Here is a 23,364-nt window from a genome sequence, read left to right as displayed (position 1 = left end):
CATGTGTTTGCTCAAACGTGCTTCGGTGTGTGTTTTGTGTGTGTGCGGCTCCATCGCTATCTCTAATGGAACAGATGCTTGTCTGATATTTTACCGTGCCAAAGATGCCCTCTGTATGGAGACAATGAGGACTTTGCGATTTTGTGATTATCATACCTTCCACACCTGTCCAGCTCTCGGACACGCACACCGTCACGTGCACGGCGCTCTGTTGGGTTTGTGTGATTCCGAAAAGGGAACAATAGACGTATTTAGAAACACTTTTTGTCGGGGGGTTTTGGTGTCCGTAAACACTTTATCCACGCACCTGTCGTACCGATGCGGGCGATTGTCGTCCCATTTGTTACTGTTGTCAGTCCGGGGACCCTGGCGTCTCTTTGTCCTTTTTCCCCCCTCTCTCTCTCTCTCTTTCGCTAATGCAAATAACCGCTTTTCCCCCCCCCCACTCCATTCACCCTGTTCTCCGCTCCACCTGCCTGCCCGTGCATCCGGGTTCCATCGCCAGGAGTATTGTGGAGCAGCTGAAGCGATGCCAGTGGGCTGGCCTCCCGCCCTCCGAACTGCCAGAGAAATACAGAGCGTTCCTCGCCGCACCCCTACCAGCCCAGAGACGAGGTTTGTGCGTGTTTGTGCGTGCGTGTGTGTGTGTGTGTGTGTGTGTGTGTGTGTGTGTGTGTATTGGTTGTGTGTTTGTCGTGTGTGTCCTTATACATGTGTTCTGTGGGGGTAGTATGCAAAAGGGCGGAGGAGAGAAAAGGATACGAGAAGGTGGGAGGGGAGAAAATGCAAAGGAAAGGAGAGCGAACAAGAGACAGTGATTGCAAAGGGGCCAAGCGGTGGATTGGCGTGGGAGAACAAATGAGGCTGAAGAAGAAAAACGCTCCGTGGAGGAAGTTTGCGGCGAGGTTTTGATCAGAAGCTGCACGGAGTACAATCAACGTGTTAATCTGCCTTTTCTCGTTCCCCACGGCTGCTTCAGAAATTTTGGTCACGTCACAGAAGAACTTAATGGCCGTTGATTGGGTACACGTGACTCACTGTGTGGCAGATAGATAGAGAGATCGATCGATCAATCGATCACATTAAAAAAACAATAGGCAGTAATACTTGAAAACAATAGAATAAAAATATAGAAAAATAAACATTAAAAATATATGGGGAAATCTGGGGGGGAAGTGTATGAAAAATACACCTGCAATTTTGAACATCCAGGCAATATAAACCAATATGAATGTTTTATAAATATGAAATGTAAAAAAAAATGGCAGAATAGTGGAAAATAAACCTGAACATTTTAAGCAGTATAAACCTGAAAAACGAACTCTTACACAATAAAAGAAAATAAAATATATGGCTAGTGGATCAAATTAAAGGATGGCTAGTGGAAAATAAATGAAGATTTGAAGTCATAAAAGGATAAACGACAGGCTCGTGTGTCCGTCCATCGTCCTCATGGAACTTGAAGGAAGGACAAGGTCCTATTGAGAAGTGGAGCGATAGAGAGAGACATGGTTTGGAGGGCGGAGAGGCAAAGGGAAGAATGAAACCTTTAAAGGAATGTGATTTAACCAACACATTCATGGGTGTATTTACTGAATAGCATGGGTTCATTCAACCTGTTTCACTCTGAACAACTACCCTGCATAACTCGCAAGAACTAGAATAATCCCAAATTTTACCAAATGCTGGCCAATTCGGTTTCACTAAGTTTTGACAGGGCAACTTTTTTTCTTTCTTTCTTTCTTGCTTTCTTTCTTTCTTTCTTTCAGCACTAGTTATTCCCATCTTGGACCAGGAGCGAATCAAGGCCGTCTCTGTTCTATTGGTGAGTAAGTATTCTCTCCCTCCCGCTCTCTCTCTCTCTCTCTCTCTCTCACTCTCTCTCTCTTTGCCTTTCTCTGTCTCTTGGAGTGATCCATTTGGGAATAGGTGTTACCAATGAGCCACTGCTTCTCCACCACCTTGCTGCCCGGGGAGGTCAATTGTCACGGAAATCACGGCAAATACTCTGTGGTCTCCCAGTTTATTCTGTCTGTCTCTCTCTCTCTCCCTCTCCCTCTCTCTCTGACACACACACACACACACACACACACACACACACACACACACGCTTGTGCACATAGACACACGATATAATATCCCGGGCTCCCTGGTCGTTCTCCCTTTAGAGTGTTTAGAATTCAATGAACAGAAGGAAAATGTACAAAATATGAAATGAATATTAAACAAATATTATACACAAAACATATGTGTGTGAAAAGTAGATAGACAGATATTTTGTTTGAAAATCAGGTTAGTCCATTTACTTGGGAAAATTCTAACTTACTGTCGATCACTTTCGCTATTGTTTACTGTTCTGTGGACGTCCTTGAACCCTCGTGCAGTATAATTTAAATGTTGAGCGTAGTGATTGATAGGGGTGTTTCAATGGCCGATGCTGATGCTGATATTTAGAGAGCGAGGTGGTCGATGGCCGATATATAATGCCAATATCGTGAGGGGGTTTTTTTTATCAGATGCAAAGGGCATCTGATAAAATACAACAATTTTATAATAATAACAAATGAGACACAAAATTGCTGAACTTAAGTGAACATTTCTTTAATACTAATGTTATTGTCTGCATTGTGTCTGCAGTGCACTTATTTCAAATTAAAATTGTATCAACTTAATTTATGTCCACAGGTTATAAAAAAATATATATTTTGTAAAAAAAATAAAAATTACTTATAAATGAATATTTAAATATTATAAATATAAAAAATAAGTAAATAAATAAACTGGATAATATTAAAGTCTGGTCAGGAAAAAGAGATTCTCCCCGTTACAGAAGTGCAGGATTTATTATTTACAAGTCAAGTATTTACACAAAAACATCTTGTTTTTAATAAATTAAGACCCATAGCAACAAAGAGCAACGGGGGACACGGAACGGGAACGGGACAGTCCCTCAACCCAGTTGTGTTAAAAGATTTTGTTTCATACAAGTTAGGAACCCAAGAAAAGAAATAGATCAAAAATAAAAAGACCGGAAAATCGGCACAGGAACGCACACACGGTGCAGCGCTGTCTGGAGGAGAAAAAAAACACTCAACTCCACTTCTCTGAGTTAGGTTCACGATTTGTCTCAAATGCAAAGTATTTCCAAGCAGCACTCCTGCTATTTTCTTGTCGCGGAAGCTCTTCACCTGCCATCTTTAATGAGTAACACCATAACAAATGAATGAGACCAATAAATACAGCGAGTGAGATAGAGGAGGCAGGGCTATGTGGGCGCTGCAGCGGTGTATGTGACTCACTCTCAGTGAGAAGAGGGAGTGAGGAATGAGCTGGTACCGCTGTATCCATAGCCCGGAAAATTTCTATCGAAACAGTTTCAAATACTCAGAATCAATACAGTGTATGTATAAAACACTAGTCTGCAGAGATTTTTTTTAATCAGCCTTGTGAGGGCAGGCAAAGGCCAATGCTGATTATCTCAAAATGCGGAAATATCGGCCCAATTAATCAGTGGACCACTATGGAGCCTATTGGAATTTGACTGTTCCTTCCACATACTGTGTTTGCTTAAGGCAGATAGAAAAGCATAATTAGTTTACTGGTTTTAATACTACATTGACATTTTGCTTCATGTTTTCTGTGTGTGTGTGTGTGTGTGTGTGTGCCTGTGTGTGTGTGTGTCTGTGTGTGTATGTGTGTGTGTGTGTGTGTGTGTGTGTGTGTGTGTGTGTGTGTGTGTGTGTGCGCCTGTGTGTGTGTGTGTCTGTGTGTGTATGTGTGTGTGTGTGTGTGTGTGTGTGCGCGCGCATGTGTGTGTGTGTGCATGTCCATGCGTGTGCGTGCGCCCACTCGCAACAGGTGAGCTGTAGTCCGCTGACCGATCAGGATGAGCTGTATCTCAACACCCTGGAGAAGCACGTAAGCTAGTTCCTCAAACACACGCACACACACGCACGTATACACACAAACACACGTAAACACATGTGAGCATGATACATCAACTCTGTTGAGGTTATGAGTGACTTCCAACTCTGTGTATGCGTGTGTGTGCGTGTGTGTGCACATGGTATCATAGGCCTCGGTAGCATGTGGACGTGTTCAGGCTCTCCAGACATCTTACCCGCGGCCTCCTCCCAGCCCTTCCCCGATACGGTCCCATGACGCACTGTTGCGCCTAAATGTCTCGGAAAGGGACTACTGCGAGCTGGACCGCAACATTCTACAGCTCTGCGGTATGTACTCCCTCACACACACACACACACTTTATAAGAACATGTATTTTATGTTATTTTTTACATAATTTTACTCTACACAGATAATTGAGGCGTAGCTTGCGGAGCTAGTTCTGTCAGACAACTTGACGGCGCCACACGCTTCCACGGCCTTATTTGGCCAGGCTGTTTAAGTAGCCAATCCCTCCTGCCCGACCTGCTTTGCTGCCTGCTTGCTGCCTGCTTTGCAGTGCTCCCTCCACCTCCCCTGCATCCACCTGTCGGGCTCTTCTCTTCTATCGAACGGGGGGATTCAAGCTCATCACTCCTAGATTTCTAGCTCTCTAACTATGCATTTGTTTGCTGTATTTTTTGTAAAGTAAATCTAGGAGCTGTCTGTCAAACTGCATTTTCAACAGATAATTACATTTTTGGTATCTTAATTAGACCTCACGCAGATGCACCCGAGCCACCACCCAACCACACAAACACCTCGCGTACAAAACATGCACACCGAATCACACACACCTGCATGCACGCGCAGATAATCTAGGTGTGCATGAGGTAGGTGGTTGTTGTAATTACGGAAGCCCATCTGCGAAAAAGTTCTATGAATTTTGAACATTTCTGTCGATGCCATAAGCAGTGTGTGACAGAAGAAAAAACACAGTCGTTTGCCAAAATACTGTTTAGAATTCATGAATAATGAAATTGACGAGTTGATGTTGTCTGTGCCCCGTGCGCATTAAAATACACACACGCACACACACACACACACACACACACACACGCACACACACACACTCCCCTCTTCTTCTTTCACTCAATTTTCAATTTGTTATTTTCTTCAGGATTTCTGAAATGATCATTGAGAAATTATGATGTATATTTTAAGTTGAGAAAGCCAACTTAAAACTTAACTCAAAGCCACATTTCTTACAAATGAAACCCTTTTTTTTTTTTTGGTAAAGTGAATCCAAACGTTTGCCCGTTCCGGCGTTGTCTCAGTCTCTCCATCCTCTTCTCTCCTCCTCATTGTCAGTCCCTCTGCTCCTCCGTTGTTCTTCACCCTTTCCTCCACCCCTCTGTCTCATGCCATCCCTCCGCGCCGCGCTCTCTGGCCACTTCGGGGACATGCTCCGCATTCCAGAGCTCCATCGCGCCGATCCTCTCGTCCTTCGGCTCTCATTTTGATGCCGTTGCGCTCCCTCTCTCCCCCCTCTCTCCCCCCTCTCTCTCGCTCTCCCTTCTTTTTTTTTTTTTTTCCAGGTGAGCTCTATGACCTTGACGCCGCGTCTCTGCAGCTGAAAGTCATCAATTATGTAAGTGGACGGGGATCAGACCCGGCTTCAATCAAACGCGCGCCAACGGACGTTCCTCCGCCCGCTCCCACGCGCGTATACACTCTCTCGTGCGCGCGCGCACACACACACACGCACACACGCAAACACACACACACACAGATTTCCATGCGCAGGTTGAAATCCTTCCCACTCTCCTCTACTTATCTTGGCGTGTTTCCACTCATCGCTGGCGGCGCTGCTGAAACGAAAATCCACCACTTACAGCTGATATTACATATTACAGAATCGCCTGATTGCAACTGCTGGAGCTCATCGCAATAATTTTGCTCAATTGTTAGACTCCATGATCGTAGGTTTGAATCCGAGTGCCACGGAAATCTCGAGCGACTTTGACAAATGTTGCAACGTGAATTTGGCACGTTGAGGTGAGGAGAATTTACTTTTTATGTTCTGATATTCAATCCCGATATATCTCCCCCCTTCATGAGGTGCATGTGTGTCATGACACTATTATAGGCTTACACTGTGACATCAAATGAACAAAAACAGACACTTGAATTGGAATTTAATTTGTTAACTACAATTATTCGTATGACAATTAACTGTCAACAGAGGTGTCATGATCGTGACAGCCCCGCTATCACTTCATCTCCACACAGCGCGCACACACACACACACACACACACACACACACACACACACACACACACACACACACATTTATACTCAGGGATGGACGTAGAAGGCGTGGATTGGTCAGGGGCCGCTGGAGTGCGAGGGTATGATGGGGGCCAGACAAAGGTGTGAGGGATGAATAGAGTGGGTTGACAAAGGTAATCTATCACTTTTTCTGTACGTAACGTACTGAAAAGAGTATCTTTGCGCAGAATTATTCATGGCTGGAAGAGGAAGAAAAAAAATGTGGGATGGAAATACAATTAGAGCGAGGACGGGAGGTGTGAGCCGGCTGGGGCGGCGGTGAAAGAGAGAGAGAGCACCGAAGGTCACGTTGCATCTGAGGGACATTGTCTCTGTCGTTTGAAGCCATGCAGAGAAGTGACAGTGTTTAATGGCCTCTTCACAGTCCGGCTCCTGCTGCACGCGCATGCACACACACCACCAAGTCCCCTCACCTGACTGCGTCGACTCCAGAAAAAAACATTTATTTTTCCTCTATTGATGACCAGGCGGAAATTGAATTTTTCTTGCTATACCCAATTAAATGCATTATTCGCACTGATCTGAGCAGTGGTTAACTGCGTTTGCAAGGGGCTTTTTTTGTTATGGTTTGTGTGTGTACTGTGCTTTGCCGACGCGTTTTGTCGCGTTGTACGTGCGGTGTGAAATGTGTATGAATGTGTGTGGAAAAATATATTGGCAGGGGGCTGTTTATTCCTGTCCCAGCTGTTCTGCGTCCAGCTCCCTGGATTACCAAGACAGAATAAGAGGAAACTAACTGTGTGCATGTCGCTGTGTGCTGTGTGTTGTGTGTGTGTGTGGGTGCCTGTGGGGGTCTGTGTATTTATGTGTGCATGTTGAGTGTGAATGCACCGGGCTGTGTGTGTGACTCTGAATGCCTATAGGTCTATGAATCACTTCCTCTCAAAACACCAGAACATCGGCTGCTGCAGAACCTGAGGAAAGAACGCTAGAGATAGATGACTTCCTCATTTACCGCAACATACAACAGAGCGTAGTAACAGTTGGAGAACAGGAACCTGGTTTGAGTAAGGTACAATGGTACCTTGATATATTTTAAGTTATTCGTTAATACAAGGAACTATTTAACCAAGCTCACGGTTGTAATATTAAAACATCCACTTTTAAAGAATGTTTTTTCAAGACTACATTATCTCCATTTTTAACCAGTTAATTCAATTTTAATAACATTATTTAATAACTACATATATATATATATATATATATATATATATATATATATATATATATATATATATATATATAGATCTATTCACCTATTTTCAGTGACCACTTCTGTCCATTGTTGCAATATTACAACATTTCCATAAAAAACTTACTAAAACAGCTAAAAAAAATGTTCACTATTATCTATTTCTGGTCTCTGCAGTAGAATCTCGATTGCTTGCATTTGTTTAAAATTTACAGCATTGTAGATTTGTATGCTTAAGGCAAAACATGCAAGAGGGCAATCACAACCACAATTCCCTCTGTATTAAAATATTAAAAATGCTAAGAGAGTTTTCAAGGTTTATGCCCCCACTTTCATCTTTAAATGGCCTGATAAAGTCAGCCACTATTAGGATTTGCAATCTCCATATTAATGAAGCAATAGACAACTTTTCCTTTTAGTCTCATTTTACTTCTTTGGGATATACATACATAGACACCGATTGACTGCTACGGGCAAGACTGGCCTTTAAACAAATACAAGTAAACGAGGGAGCCGCAGTTTTCTGGAGAAAAGGCTGTTTTAACGTTGACATTTCTCAACCAATTTTGTTTTTGTATTCAAGGGTTTATGATCTACCTGGAGTAGATTGTTCTCCCGTCTGCCTTTTCTGCTAATGGGGGCACATTAGTTGATGCACTTCCTGACACGCTTCTATAAATCGATAATTTTCCGGGTTTCGTACCCGGTGGCAGTCCCAATGCAAAGTGATGTGGAGGCTTATAGGGAACCCATCTAAACGCTGATGGTGTCATTATTCTAAAGCCACTACATTGTGCAATCAACGTTAACTACCTAATGATAAATTAAGGCAAAAAAGTTATTTATTGTTCCTTTAAAGATCCTCGCACCTAAAGAATTGAATAGATGCAAAGAATGAAAATAACTGTTCAGAAAAAAAAAGCAATTCCAGTTTAATTTTCAAAGTGTATGTTTAAAAAAGTACATTTCAGTACCTCCCTTTGTCTGACTGACAGCCTGACAGAATCGTCAGTGAGGTTATTTATTGGTGGAATTGATTTAGAGCGAAAATTACTGAACTCAATTAAGAGAGAACAAATCCATAATCCATTTTAATTAGTGTGTGTGTGTGTGTGTGTGTGTGTGTGTGTGTGTGTGTGTGTGTGTCCTTGTCTCCTCAGCTGCAGCAGCAGACTCAGTCGCAGTGTTGCTGTCTCCTACTGGTCTCTGAGGACAACCACCAGCTCTTCTGCCAGGTCTCTCTCTCTCTCTCTCTCTCTCTCTCTCTCTGTCTCACACTCTCACACGCACACACACACACACGCACACACGGACGCATCGACTTACACAATACGCTATAAGAGCTGCTTGGCATTTCAGCGCCACAATAGTGCCGAATGGAGCCGCAGAGAAAAGCATTTCTGCCTCTAACCCTTGATTGACCCCTGATATCTGTTCCCCTTGTGACCTTCAGGTCGTCGGAGACAAAGTTCTGGAGGAGGAGATCAGCTTCCCGGTAAAACACACACACATACATACTCACACACACACACACACACACACACGCACACAAATCAAGTCAATATTCTTTCAAGTGTCTGAATTATTTATTTATCGATTTCCATTTGTGTACCTATTTGTTGATTCCATGCTCCCTCAACCTCCAACCAAGGGCTTTGTCGTGTAATGATTTTTTTAAGGTCATTTATTTAGTTTCTGCTGTTTGTTCTTTTTCCTCTATTAAATTTAATAATATGTATTTATTCATTTATTGGATTTCGTCTTATGAGGTGAACGCATAGTTGATTTGAGTCATGACAGTTTCATGAGGCTGAACACAAGCGTAAATAAATGGTAGTTTTAAAGCGATCCTTCACGCTGTGCAAAGAAGCGGTTATCCTAGCGCAAAATTACCTTCTCCGCCGAAAGGTCACCTGTCGTGTGGCAGAGAGGAGCTTTTTGTCACACGTGGTGTGGCGGCTGCTTCTGTTGTGTTAAAAAAACAGGTACGTAAAAAGTGAGATGTGCGCAATTAGATCCATGAAATCCATGACAATTTTTCTTGGTTCATTCAGCTCATGTTTGGACGTTTTGGTCAAGTTGTCGAAAAGAAGAAATCCATCACCCTTCAGGACATCAGTACGGTAAGGGCTTCCATCTCTCTATCTATCTGTCTGTCTGTCTGTCTGTCTGTCTATCTATGTATCTATCTATCTACCTGTCCGTCCGTCCGTCCATCCGCCTGTCCGTCTATCTATCTATCGATCTGTCTGTCTGTCTGTCTGTCTATGTATCTTCTACCTATCTATGTAGCTTGACATTCGTCTATTTACTCTCAGCCCATCTCTCCATCCTCTCATGTGCTTTCTCCCTCCGACCATGTCCACAGGAGGAGTGCAGGCAGCTGTCCAGCATGCTGGCCTGTGAGATCTCCTCCATGCTCTGCGTCCCGGTGGAGAGCAGAGCCACCGGCCAGGTGGTGGCGCTAGCGTGCTCTTTCAACAAGCAGGGTGGACAGAGGTAGGCTTTCACATGTGTGTGCACTCTTTCAAACGGAGCCGACGTTCAGGCAATTGTGTAAAAAGCCTGTTCAAAACCCATCGTATAATGTAAAGATGCAACCGGAAAAGAAGGCTTTCCATTTGTCACAATGGGTGGGCCATTCAGAAGAACAGACTGTCATTGTCTCCACTTTAACTTTCCCCTTAAGGACCACAATTGAAATAAGCCTTGTGACTTCATTGGTTGTTGCAGCAGTGCCTGAAATTCTGAACTCAATCAATCAATCAATCAATCAATCAACCTTATGGACCGACCAACAGCCGACCAAGACTGGGGGACGTTGTTTTTTAACAATGGTCCTTGTTGTGCTGCTCTCTCTGCCTGAATAAAATGTATTGTCAACATCTAAACTGTGCTCAATATCCTTGTGTTGATTAGAGAGAGGCTATCTCTTCTGATCCCCCAGGAGATCACCCCATCTGTCTGTCTGTAAGTGTGCATGTGTGTGTGCGTGTGCGTGTGCGTGTGTGCGTGTGTGTGTGCGTGTGTGTGTGTGTGTGGGAGAGAGAGACCATGCAGATGGCTGTCAGGTCATAGGATTAACAGCAGCCAAGAGGGTGGCACGGCCCGACTGCCTATTTTGGCATTGCGTTGTGTGTGTTGTGTGTGTGTGTGTGTGTGCGATCATGCATTCTTCCAGCAGCGAGCTTGCTATCACTGAAACGCAGGCGTCTGTAAGAACTGCTCCAGGTGTGAATGAAGAGATAGCATGTTGTTGATTAAAAGAGAGGGATGGGTGGCGTTTTGAGGACCACATGATTCACAAGCTTTCTCCCTCTCTTGCTCTCTCACTCCTAGACACTTTTCTTAATCTATCTATCTATCTATCTATCTATCTATCCTCTGAAGCGCTCCCTCTACTTGTCACAGAACATATGTTACTTGTATTTAAGTATTGGAGGATTAGTGTGTGTAGCTTTGCTTATTTGCAACTTGTCCAACTACACTCACACACATACTCTACACACACACGCACACTCAGACACAAAGTGTGTTCATGACACAGCCTTGTTGCCACACGCTACCTCTCCCGTTCTCTCTCTCCAAGAGCGACTAAGACAGATGAGGAAGGATCATGTCCCATTATTTCTCCTCTTGTGAGCGGCGCTGATGACAGTGCCGGCATCTTATTACCATGGTAACGGCAGCAGGATTACAGGAAGAGCAAATGTGATAAACCTACCCTTGGCTGGAAGCACACTCATGCAAATCTCAGTAAAGCCATCTATCAGTAGGAGATGCAGCCGCGTCTCTATTAAGGGGTGGTTCAATCGCTCTCTGGTCAGGACCCAAATGTGTAGTTCAGCTTGTGTAACATGGGAGCCCTGCATGTGCAAGAGGAATCACAGCTTCTCTTGAGATGGAGGGGATGGGCTTAGCGTAAGAAATCTGTTGAGGTCATTGAATTCAGCTCAGAAATTCCGTTATGGTTTTATGCATAAATTCTAAATAAGTCTGGCTAATGGATACCAGGGGCTGTAGAAGGGTGCCATTATTCAACCTTAAGGGAAAATTAATTCCATTTGACCTCAAAGCGACATTTATTATTTCAAAAAGTACATTTTTTCTTGGCTGACGTTAGCTTTTAGTAGTAATACCTGACCTCGTCATTATTTCTCAAATTGCAGGGTGAGTTCATCAACGTGAAGATTTAGTTGATGCATGGCAACGTACAGTTATGTGCGTTTGAATTTTATAAGAACTATTTTTCATTCCACAAATTTCAAGCGCTTAAAAAATATATTCAAGGGAATTGTAAAAAATGGTCACCCTATCATATCATTGGCCTGCTGTCATTGTGGTTTTATCTGTCATCTGGGAATAATTAACCTTACATACATTTTTTAGTAGAGTATGGTTGGCATTAGAGTGGCCTAACTCACACTGCCCTCTGTAGGCAGCGCAGGCTAGCTGCAGGCCGCTGTCGACACACAAACCAACTAATTCCTTCATCACTTTATATTCCACGACTGTCACATTCACCTACCGTTCATTTATGAGAAGCAGTGACGGGTGTATTCTCCACAATCATTTTTCACCGAAGACCAGTTTGAGCTCAATTACATGAAAGATAAACGATTGAAAGCCTAATCGTTTATCTTTTATGTAATTGAGCTCAAACTGCACACTTTATTTGGATATGTTCACTCTAAACTCACTCACTTTTTTTAAAATATATATATTTTTTTGAACCTGTGCTGTCAGCATGTTGGGCATACAACACAGAGTATTTATATGCTTTTGTATCTAGTACAGAGTTAGTCTGCAAGTGGAGTTCAAGTTCTCAGCCTGCAATGCAACTCTTTATTCATTCTTTAATCAAGTTCAAGAGATTATTTGTCACATATACTGTATATACATACGGCCATACATATATGCAGTGGAATCTATGACACCCGGTGATTACACACAATAAGCTCTATTAGCTCTAAAAGTACAAAAAATACAAAATCATCAAGAACTGCTGCAATAACTCTGTCCTGTGGATGACCGATCGGATGACAGGAGCATAGTTTTTTGTTGTACTGAACCACCACAAATCCCCCCCTTTGGTGAACTATTTTACCATGTTTGGGTCTATAAACAACTAATCACTACTCCAAGAGGGGGAGAATGACCACAGGTGAGACAGTTAAACATAGAACAAAACATGTACACGTTAAAACATAAACATGAACAGAGGTAATTAAGTCCAGGAACAGTGGAACGGCAATTGGGCACGTGGCTTCTTCCTATCGTAGTTATGGCAGTAAATGAGGGAGGAAAGGAGAGGGATGTAACCAGGAGACTGCTGGGTGCATTGAAAGCAGGTGCCACTGTTGTGAGGATCTGTGACGAGACCGCCTGTGTGTGTGTGTGTGTGTGTGTGTGTGTGTGTGTGTGTGTGTGTGTGTGTGTGTGTGTGTGTGTGTGTGTGTGTGTGTGTGTGTGTGTGTGTGTGTGTGTGTGTGTGTGTGTGTGTGTGTGTGTGTGTGAGGTGTCCACCGGTGAGTGTACAGGGCTTATCCCAATTGGTTCTGGTGTATAAGGTCGGTATTATGTCGTGGCGCCTCCAAGCAGCGGAAAGGTCCCCAAAACCACCCCTGAGGGCCTTGGAGCATAACCCAGTCCCAGGGAGCGCAAGGAGACCCCGCACCCTTAAGGCGCACACATACAACTCACACCTATGGGCAGGCACAGGCACAGAACCCGGGTCATGGGTGCCAGCCACGGACTACAGGCCCGAAGCCAGATCCCGCGCCGGCTGACTGGCACCCCGCTGGAACCCACATGCCCACCCGCACCCTGTGCAAGAGTGAGGCCCACCCCACAGCAGCCAACCAGACGCCCCGTCGGGCCGTGAACCCCGACCGCCCATCCACGTAGCAGAGTGTGCTCAGCGCAGAGCACCCAGATGTTAGCCCCCCCACCAACGCCAGCAGGCTGCCAGATATATCGGCCCTCCACCACCCCCGGCACCCGAGATACTCACAGCAGAGACAGCCGCCCCCCCGCACCCTAACCCACATCCACAACATCAAGCGGCTCCCAGGGGAACCCGGAAGGCACCCAGCAGCCCTCTCCCCAGCCCCCCAGGTCACACACACCAGAAACCACCAGGCGCAAGCCGCCAGGACACAAGCCCAGCCGGCCCCCCCAGCCAACCACACCCCCACACCAACCCACAAGCGACCCGCCACCCTGGAAAACCTCAGTGCTCAATGTGTGCTGTTGGCAATTGCAGTTAAAATTGCGGGGTGTGTTGGTACAAGTCCTCCAAGCAAGTCGAACTGGAATCACTCGCACCCTGCACTTGATCCTGCTCCACAGACCCTGGTCTGGTGGACTGTTGTTGGGAGTAAGAATAGTGTGTGAGTGTATGTTTTCAAAGCTAATATGAGTGGAATTATACAAAGCCTGTTTGGTCTGGGTGAATTATGAATGTAATTACTTTTTCAATTCCACTGGGTAGCCGTCTGATCCAGGTGATTTATTGTTCGGCATAGAGAAGAGAGCTTTCCTGAGTTCCTCTAGAGTAAGCGGTTGATCTAATGTGGTAGCCTGTTCTGTGGATAGTTTAGGGAGGTCGATATGATGAAGGAATGAGTTAATGTTTGATGTATTTCATTCATTATCTGAGTGATATAGCGCATTATAAAAAGTCTCCTTTTGTGTTTTATCCTACCCTGTGGATCTTTGATGGCTGTAATAAGTGTTTTTACTCTATCGCGTTTCAATTGATTGGCAAGAAATTTACTTGATTTGTCATTGTATTCAAAAAAATGTGCTCTTGTTAATTGCATGAGGAATTGTGTCTTTTGATGGGTGATATCATCAAGTTGAAAATTGTCCGGATCTCATTTCTGATTTGCTCAGTGGGTGATTGGGCTTGTTGGGAGTGCAAGTCTTTTAATTGTTGTCCCAGTTTATTTTGGCATTCTGCCTTTGCCGTTTCCTAGTGTAAGGATGGTGATATATCTTGAGAGTCATTCAGTTCAATAAAGGAAGTCCATTCTCTGGAAAATTAATGGTTAAATTATTTATCTGTCAAAAGTGAGTTGTTAAACTGCCACCTGCCGGGAGGGTTCTGGTTGGTTTCATTTATGAGGTTGAAACTAATCAGCCTGTGATCGGACATTACAATAGAGTGGATTTCAGAATTAGTGATTTTTGACATTACAGAGTTACTTGTCAAGAAAAAGTCAATTCTAGAGAAGCTTTTGTGGGGTGGTGAATAAAGTGTGTATTCTCTATTATGTGGATTATTTGATCGCTACCAAGAGTAAGATCAGTCATATATTGTCTTATAATGTCAGATGAACACCAGGGCTTGTGATTATCAGTGGTTTGTGAATCGTCTAAACTTGTATCAAGGACTGTGTTAAGTCCCCTCCCAGTATAACAATTGAGTCAGACAATTCTAAGAGTTATGAAAAGACTCTTTTTTGAGTACGATGCAGAAAACATCTGGTTAACCCATTTAGCTTTGAGTTTAAGGTACTCAGATCACCTCAGAGTGAGGTGAGTTTCTTGCAGTAGACAGAAGCTGGGGTTCATCCTAGTGAGGTGACTTAGGATTTTGCTATGTTTAGCTGGTGAGCCCAAGCCTCTTACATTCCAACTAACAAACTTAATGGGTGTCATTGAGGTTGGTTAGGGGGTGATGGATGTGGATTTGTAGTTTTCCCATGTAGCAACACAGTGCATCCAAGGCAATAGCTATACTACCTTGCTCATGTTTACCCTTAGATAGGTCTGAGTTCTCCTTTACATTCCTTTCTACTGTTCTAGTATTGCAGGAAGTTTGTAGAGATACATATGTACACAAACAAATGAAAATTTGAAAAAGATAAACATGGAACATTGCAGAGTCAGACATACTTATAGTGAGAGAGTGGATAGAGAGTGAGAGTGATGAGAGAAGTAGGGAGGGAGCGATAAGGAAGGTGAGATGATGAGAGTGAGCAATTTTCAATCCTGACATAGATAGGATGCCAATTTCTACATCTCGCATATCAGAATTATCATAATAACCAGGGTGTGGTGGAGGAGTCTCGGAATAACAGACCGCCCATATATAACCAGCGAGAATTGATCATTCATACCCAACGTGGTTCCTTTCAGTTCCCATCCTTTTCTTTTAACCAGCTCCTTGTGCATGGAGTGTTCATTTCAACTTAGCAATGATGGAGCGGGGACATTTCCCCTCGCGGTGTCCCAGTCTTTCACCATATTTTCCGGGGACTCTGTGTTGTTCTCTGGGATTCCAGAAAAGATGAGGTTGTCCCGCATACTTCTGAATTGGATATCCAGGATGGTCTCTTTCTCTTTCTATTATTTATTTTTCTTTTTTTAGAACCTCCATCTCTGTCGTGAGACGCTTCGCAGAGGTTTTTAGGGTTTTGAGGATCCGCGTTGTCTTTCTGCATCTCGTCGACTGTGCGGTGCAGGAAATCAAGGCTGGCTTTGATCTCGGAGATGTCTCGGAGAAGCAGACCAAGCATGTCCAGCTTCTTGTTAATCTCCTCCAAAACACTAACCTCAACAGCGCTGGATTTTAGATTGTCTGTGTCGGGAGGCTGAGTCTGCCTTCTTCCTTTTCTCTGGATTGTTCCGGTCCTCGTCCTCTTACATCACATACTCGTTACAATAATAATTGATATAATCCTCGAGGTCCTCCGCTTTGGTTTCGCGCAGTATATATATTTTTTATATATATATATATACAGTGTACATATATGTATATATATATTACCATATATATATATATATACCATATATATATATATATTTTGCAATAGCTTTGTTATTTGTCTGAGTTGGAGCAGATTGTCTGTTTTTTAATTCATGCAGCTGGGTCCCGCCATGTTCAATCTGTACTCACTTCCGTGGTGACATCACAGAATCCTCCCCTGCACACTTTATTTCAATGCGGTTTATTATAATGCTGGAACTGTCGTGACATTTCCTTACATATCAGAACTGCTGGTAATGAAAAGAAAAAGGTGTGTCAAAAAAGAGATTTGGTCTATTGAACCATACTGGATCAGAGAGTGATCAGAAAGAAATGTGATACAAATACCAAACATCTGGCATTCAAATAATATTTTGTGTGTGCGTGCGTGTGCGTGCGTGTTTTCTCTTCTGCAGACATACAGAAGCAGATGAGCATGCCATTCAGCATTGTTTCTGCTACACCTCCACTGTCCTTACCTCAACTCTGGCTTTCCAGAAGGAGCAGAAACTCAAAGTGGAGTGCCAGGTAACACAGCTACGGTACACACACACACACACACACACACACACACACACACACACACACACACACACACACACACTCACACACGCAGGCACACACACACACACACACAGTAACAGACAGGAAAACAATAACAGGGTGGGAGGGAGGGGGGGGACGCTAGAGTGCACATGATGAAGTAGACGTACTTTCTTAGAGCCCCCTTCCGATAAATCGAGATTCAAGAAATCTAACATTCATTCATTAAAGTTCTAACATTCCATAAAGTTTGTGTCACATTGTCGTAACCGTTTATGCACATAATAGCTACAAACTAGGTTGTCTAGAAAGCCTTCCACCATCAAGAAAACCACTAAGGAAGACCCAGCATCTTCCCCGCGGGAGAAGCGGCGTGGCGGCGAGACACCGGAGCACAAACCCTGAAACATCCATCGCAATACTTTTGACATATTACCTGACCTTTCCAACACAAATGTTATTGCTGCGGGAGACCTAATGTAATCCTTGATTTACACCTTGATAGAACTTCAAACAAAACATGTAGCCCTTCCAGTGCATCCGCGGTTTTAAATAACCCTATTACCGCCACCAATTTAGTTGGTATATGGAGGATCCAACACCCTACAGGCAAAAAAATTTCACTTTTCTCCAAAGTGCATAAATCATATGCCTGCAATGATTTTTTTTTACTTGACGTTAGGCTCATACCTAATGTAACAAATACCAAATATCACAATAGTTTGATTGCAGATCATGATCCAACCTTAGTTACTCTTGAATTCTTTTTAAAAACCTCTAGTCGGCAGTGCTTTTCATGGTCCCTACGCCCATCCTTGCTTACTGATGAAACTTTCTGTAATCACATATTATTGCATATGAAGCATCTTTAAAGAAATCACGAAAAGGAACGATGATAGATAATTGACTCTGAGCTTTTGCAATTGGAGGGGTCGTATAGAAACACAGGCAACCCCTAAACATTGCAAAACATTCTCAACCTTACATATGAGTATAACACAATTTCGTCAGAATGACAAAAAAACGATCAGCTCCTGCAACTCAAACAATGATATTTTGAACTCGGGGACAAACCCCACACACTGTTAGTTCGTCAGCTCAGAGGGCAACAAGCCAGCAGGTCCATCCCCAAAATAAAATGTCGTGCTGGGGTAGTTTTTGCTGATCCAAAGTCGAAAAATAACCAATTTAAAGAGTATTATGAAGATCTATGCAGGTCTAAAGCTAAGGTTAATGCATGGTTAAAAGATCTGAAAATATCAAAACTAGACAGTGGCCCTTAATTCAGAACTGTCCCCTGCACAAATCATGGACCCTATTAGATCAATCGAAGTGACAAGAGCCCTGGTCCAGGCGGTTTAGGTATTTCGTTTTAAAAGAAGTTTGCACAATAAGTCCGATCCCGCATAGGTTCTCTCACTAAATTGCATCCGAGAAGCTTCCACCAACACTGTTAATATAATGCAAATATTTCTCTCTTGCAGGAAAAGGACAGAGATGAAATTGATCTCGCTTGTTACCATACCAATATGGTATCGTCATAGCAGCCAATCTCCACGCTGAAACTAGACTTAAAGATTTTTACTAAAATATTGGCTATATAATAGGCTAGATAAATGGATAGAGTCTATCATCCATACAGACCAGACTGGCTTCATTCCAAATAGGTTTTCCTTTTTCAATGTTAGGAGAGTTATGGACGTTGTATGTATCCAGTACATTTGATAAGTCCGCTAAGCAGGCCATTTAATGCCTTGATGTAGAAAAAGCATTTGATCAAGTTGAGTGGAGCTATCTTTTCAGGGTCCTGGAGAAGTTTGGTCTTGGTACCTCTTTTATCTCCTGGGTGCGTTTACTATATGCCCAACCCTTGGCCTCCATCCTCACAAATCTGGATAGACCACCCCACTTCTCCCTGCTGAGGGGAACGCGGCTGGGCTCCCCTCCCTCGCCGCTCCTCTTCCCTTTAGCCATTGAACCCCTGGCAATCAGCATAAGAGAGCATTAAACTGATAATACTAGGTGCGGTTGATCGTAAGATTTCCCTATATGCAGATGACATTGGCCTCTTCGTATCTGACCCTGGCAATCAAGTTCAAGAGATTTTTTGTCACATACATATACATACGGTCATACATATATGCAGTGAAATGTCATGACAATCGCACACCTACTCTATCTTATTAACTCCTTTGGAGAGGTGTCGGGTTATACTATTAACTGGCAGAAAAGTGACCTTATATCACTATTAGCTGATCTGGATCCAATACTCCTGGCCACCACACAATTTAAAATAACCTCTGACAGTATAGAATATCTGGGCATTCAAATATCCAAGACACCAAGGGCCCTCTATGAAATCAACTTAACTGAACAGCTGAACAAACTTAAGGAGCACAGAGAGAAACCACTCTCCTTGATTAGCTGTATAAACGCTGTGAAAATGCTTTCCTTGCCGAGATTTTTGTATTTATTTTCATCCCTAAACCTTTCTTTTAGTTAATTGAAACTATCATTATGCCTTTCATCCGGGGAAATATAGCACACAGAATCTCAAAAAGCCACCTTTAAAAGCCAAGGGAACAAGAAGGCCTGGGGTTACCATGCTTTTTACATTATTACTGGGCAGCCAATGTTGGAGTCATGGTATGCTAGCGGTATGGATATTAAAATGGAGACCGGTCTGACCTGCCCCCCCGGCTGCCCATTAAAAAAAGGCCCAACCTCTAAGACTACTCTCCCTGCTCTCTTATTTTCATCTCCTAGGCCTCCTACTGCTTTTAAGAAGGATCATTTCATCCTGTCCAACGCTCAGAGAATCTGAAACCAAATGAGAAAATCTCGCGAGCTTCCAAACACATCGATAGACGCCCCAATTTGAAACAACCACGCCTTCTTGCCAGCTTGTGCAGACGCTGCCTTTAAAGAGTGGAGCTGGAAAGGTATAATCACAGTCGTTAAAAGATCTTCACATAAACTCGTCATTTGAACAATTACAATCCAAGTTCTCACTATCTAAAACACAATACTTCAGGTATTTACAGATAAGAAAGCAGTCCAGCAAAATATTCTTTTTAGTCACTGACCGAAGATTAATCCTTGTTCAAGCCTCTGATGGGGCTCCCCAGAAGCAAGAAATATAGTCACTTTGTGTGCATCTTCTCAAGCAAACTAGACAAATCCACTTCCAGAATAAAACAAGCCTGGGAAAAAGAAATAAACATTGAAATGGACGATGATATCTGGGACAAAGCACTAACAGGAATAAAATCCTGCTCTGTTAACGCCAGGCGCCAACTGGACCAATTCCAAGTAATACATAGACTACAAAGGTGCAAAGATGCCGACGGTGCTCTTGACCACCATTTCTGGACTTGTCTAAAACTCCATCATTTTTGGTGTCTCCTATCTTAATGGTACTCCACTGTTTTTAATCTCCCTTCAACCCCTGACCCTGAAGCCGCTTCACTTGGATATTCCACATTCCTAGAAAATTCAGACCACAGTCCCCCACAGCCTTGGTGTGCGGCATGATCGTTGCCAAGAGATGTGTTTTGAAACTGGAGAAATCTGACTCAAACCCCCAGAATTTGTGGGCATTTCACACGTAGAAAGACTGAGAAACGAACGGTCTGACAATCATTCGGAAGTTTTTCAGAATATGGATCCTGATGTTACAGCACATCAAGGACCAATAGAACTCTCCCTTGTACCCTTTTGTAGATGAGCAGTGAAAACGGTTAAATATTACTGAGCATTTCCCCAATATATTTTTTTTAATTGGTTTGTCTTATGTATATGTATATATTTTACATCTTTTTTCATGGGGGTGGTTATGGATGGGCTTCACTGTTATTATTATTATAATTATTGGGGTTTTTTTTAGTTATTCTACTTGTCCACCTGGCTAAGCATGTCTCGTCTGTCTTGTCCTATATATGCAAAACCATTAAAAATATAATGTACAAAAAAAGAAAGGGATAACAGATAAAAGGCAGGAGAGAGGATGTGAATTGATAGTTCTTTAGGCCTGAGGGCGAAATAAGACGACAAACCAAGTGGTGGATACACAGGGGACACACACAGTGTCTGTAGTTAAACACACACGTACACACACACGCACAGGTTTGCCTGAGGCCATCATCTAACCAGCTACGTGCCTTCGATTTGCTGTTTGTTTCTCTGCGCAGGCTCTCCTACAAGTGGCCAAGAATCTCTTCACACACTTGGGTGAGTCCCTCATCCTTCCGCCGTCTCTCTGCATCCGTCTCCATCTCTTCATCCGTCTTCATCTGGCAGCAGCCGCATTCCATCCGTTCCCTCACCTCAAGCTCGGGCCACATTATATGTTTCCAAGCGTGAACGACGATGAAAAGATTGAGCAGCACACATGTAGTGACTGACATTTACAGATCTGCAGTCTCCTCTGCGCGCACACAAAACAACTTCTGTCTCTGAGGAGACGGAGAACAGACGGACGCAGCTATCCATTGCTTGCGAGAAGGAACTGTCTCACCAGATTCTCATGAGAGTCAAGATATCTCCCGATATTTTGACACTAAAACAAACGTGGATGCCGTACAACACGGAAAATAAAAAATAAAAAAATGCAAAGACGCCAGTATATGGTGGAAGCCATAAAAAAATTCCTGTTGCGATTAGTGGCTCTGACATGCACACACCAAAACGATTATGGTAAGACTCGCCCCGATAAAATCAAACATGTTTGATTGAATCGTGACCTGGCCGACTGGGATCGTATTGAGACAGATTTCAGTCGACTACCCTGAACTACCCTGGACCACTAGGACTCCGCCCCATCACGCCTGCCATGTCAGAGCAGGGCGCCGGCGAGTGATAATACACAACGACGTGAGAGCCTCACCTACGGTTTGGTTTATGCACCTGCCGACAACTGGATGTTTTACGTGGATTAGAAAGGCTCACTTTGGCTTGTGGCGTTGACCCAGTACGACTCTCCATATGATCTCTGCCCCCTATTTGCTTTGCCGACCTCTCTCTCTCTCTCTCTCTCTCTCTCTCTCTCTCTCTCTCTCTCCCCCCCCTCTCTCTCTCCCTCTCTCCATCCCGTCTCCTGGTTCCTTCTCTGTGTGCTCAGCCTCTGTTCGCTCTCTCCCTCACCCTCTCTCTGTCTCTTTGTCTTTCAGATGATGTGTCAGTGCTGCTGCAGGAGATTGTAGTCGAGGCCAGAAACCTCAGTGACGCAGAGATGTAAGGTCCCCGATTGATCCTCAAAGGGACCTGTGATTGTGTGTGTGTGTATGTGTCTGTGTGTGGGTCTGTGTGTGTGTGTGTGTGTGTGTGTGTGTGTCACATTTCCACGTATTATATATCACCCGAAGACCTTTATATGGCTTTATTTGCATGGGCCTTGTGCCAGGCTCATCATCTGGAAATGTGTTCTTCATTTAACTGTCCAGTTTAATAGGGCTGAGGAATCACAATGAAGACTGAAGTCTAATAAAACATGACAAATCGCAACGATGATAATATAGTTTCACACACACATAGATCAAACTATCTATCTAACTCATATCTCTAAATATCCCTCTCTTTTATTCCCTGAATGTCTCTCCTCTGTGTTCCAAGATGCTCTGTGTTCCTGTTGGACCGCGTCAGTCACGAGTTAGTGGCCAAGGTGTTTGACGGGGGCGTGGTCAGTGACGAGGAGGTAAAACCGGCACACACACCGACGGGCACAACCTATTCCATCATGTAAAAACCTACTGTACGCCTCTGAGCATAGCTGTGTCCCTGTGTGTGTGCGCGAGCAGAAAGAGTTCCGCATCCCGGCCGACCAGGGCATCGCGGGCCACGTCGCAACCACCGGGCAGATCTTGAACATCAAGGACGCGTACTCACACCCGCTGTTCTACCGGGGCGTGGACGACAGCACCGGCTTCAAGACGCGTAACATCCTCTGCTTCCCCATAAAAGATGAGAACAACGGTAGCTATGCTGAGCGGGCCACTTGGTTTTGTATGAACACATTTATTCGGCACCCATAGGCTTCAAATTTTGTGCCATGCTGTGCAAGCGCTAGGGAGTCCGAAGAGAACAAAAGAATAGAGAGCAGAGAAAAGTGTGTTGACGAGACGCTTTCCACAGAGAAGATCACATTTGAAAACCAAAGTCAATTTCATACCGAGGTGTGAATCATGCATCTTCAATGCATCTTGATTGTTTCTTATTCTCTACAAACAAAAATGTGAATGAAGCTCATGGTTGCAGCAGTAAGATGTGGGAATTCACAGCCTTTTTGTCTCTTTTTGTGCGTGTCCAGAATACAGCCTTTTCAGGCAGCGCATCCTTTGTCTGAGACCATTCTGTTCTCCCGAACTTCCTCAACAACTCGACGCCTGGCTTTCTCTCTCCCTCCCTCTCCAACATATTCATTCCCGGCTAACCAATTCTCATGACCTTATTTCATCTTCTAACCGTCTGCCTCTCTTGATCTCACCATTATGCTCTCCTCCCTCATTGTTCCCTCGACATCCCTCCTGCTCTTTCTGCCTTCCTTCATATGTGACATCCACCTTCTTTTCATCGCCCGGATCTTTGTTCCCTCTCTCTTGATCTCTCCCTGCTTTCCTTTCCTGCTCTCTCTACAACTTTGCT

At 43.8% G+C, this 23,364-nt stretch overlaps 1 protein-coding gene across 1 annotated transcript in view; it reads left to right on the top strand.

Annotated features, from left to right (window-relative positions):
- pde2a (phosphodiesterase 2A) overlaps positions 1-23,364 on the top strand; it is a gene marked incomplete at its 3' end in the record, with an annotated part of 100,281 nt that overhangs the window by 61,897 nt on the left and 15,020 nt on the right. Inside the window, exons 5-18 of the mRNA XM_080006275.1 lie at positions 506-615; positions 1,770-1,825; positions 3,859-3,918; positions 4,076-4,232; positions 5,481-5,533; positions 8,588-8,662; positions 8,881-8,922; positions 9,482-9,550; positions 9,796-9,926; positions 16,599-16,710; positions 20,916-20,955; positions 21,894-21,957; positions 22,336-22,417; positions 22,521-22,695. Coding sequence (XP_079862401.1) covers positions 506-615; positions 1,770-1,825; positions 3,859-3,918; positions 4,076-4,232; positions 5,481-5,533; positions 8,588-8,662; positions 8,881-8,922; positions 9,482-9,550; positions 9,796-9,926; positions 16,599-16,710; positions 20,916-20,955; positions 21,894-21,957; positions 22,336-22,417; positions 22,521-22,695 — 1,226 coding nt within the window. The remainder of the gene's footprint in view (positions 1-505; positions 616-1,769; positions 1,826-3,858; positions 3,919-4,075; positions 4,233-5,480; positions 5,534-8,587; positions 8,663-8,880; positions 8,923-9,481; positions 9,551-9,795; positions 9,927-16,598; positions 16,711-20,915; positions 20,956-21,893; positions 21,958-22,335; positions 22,418-22,520; positions 22,696-23,364) is intronic.

The sequence above is a fragment of the Zeus faber genome, assembly GCF_960531495.2.
Source record: "Zeus faber genome assembly, chromosome: 9".
In the NCBI taxonomy this organism is placed as follows: domain Eukaryota; kingdom Metazoa; phylum Chordata; class Actinopteri; order Zeiformes; family Zeidae; genus Zeus; species Zeus faber.
Note: the sequence above shows the minus strand (reverse complement) of the source record. Positions and strands in the feature narration are given on the sequence as shown.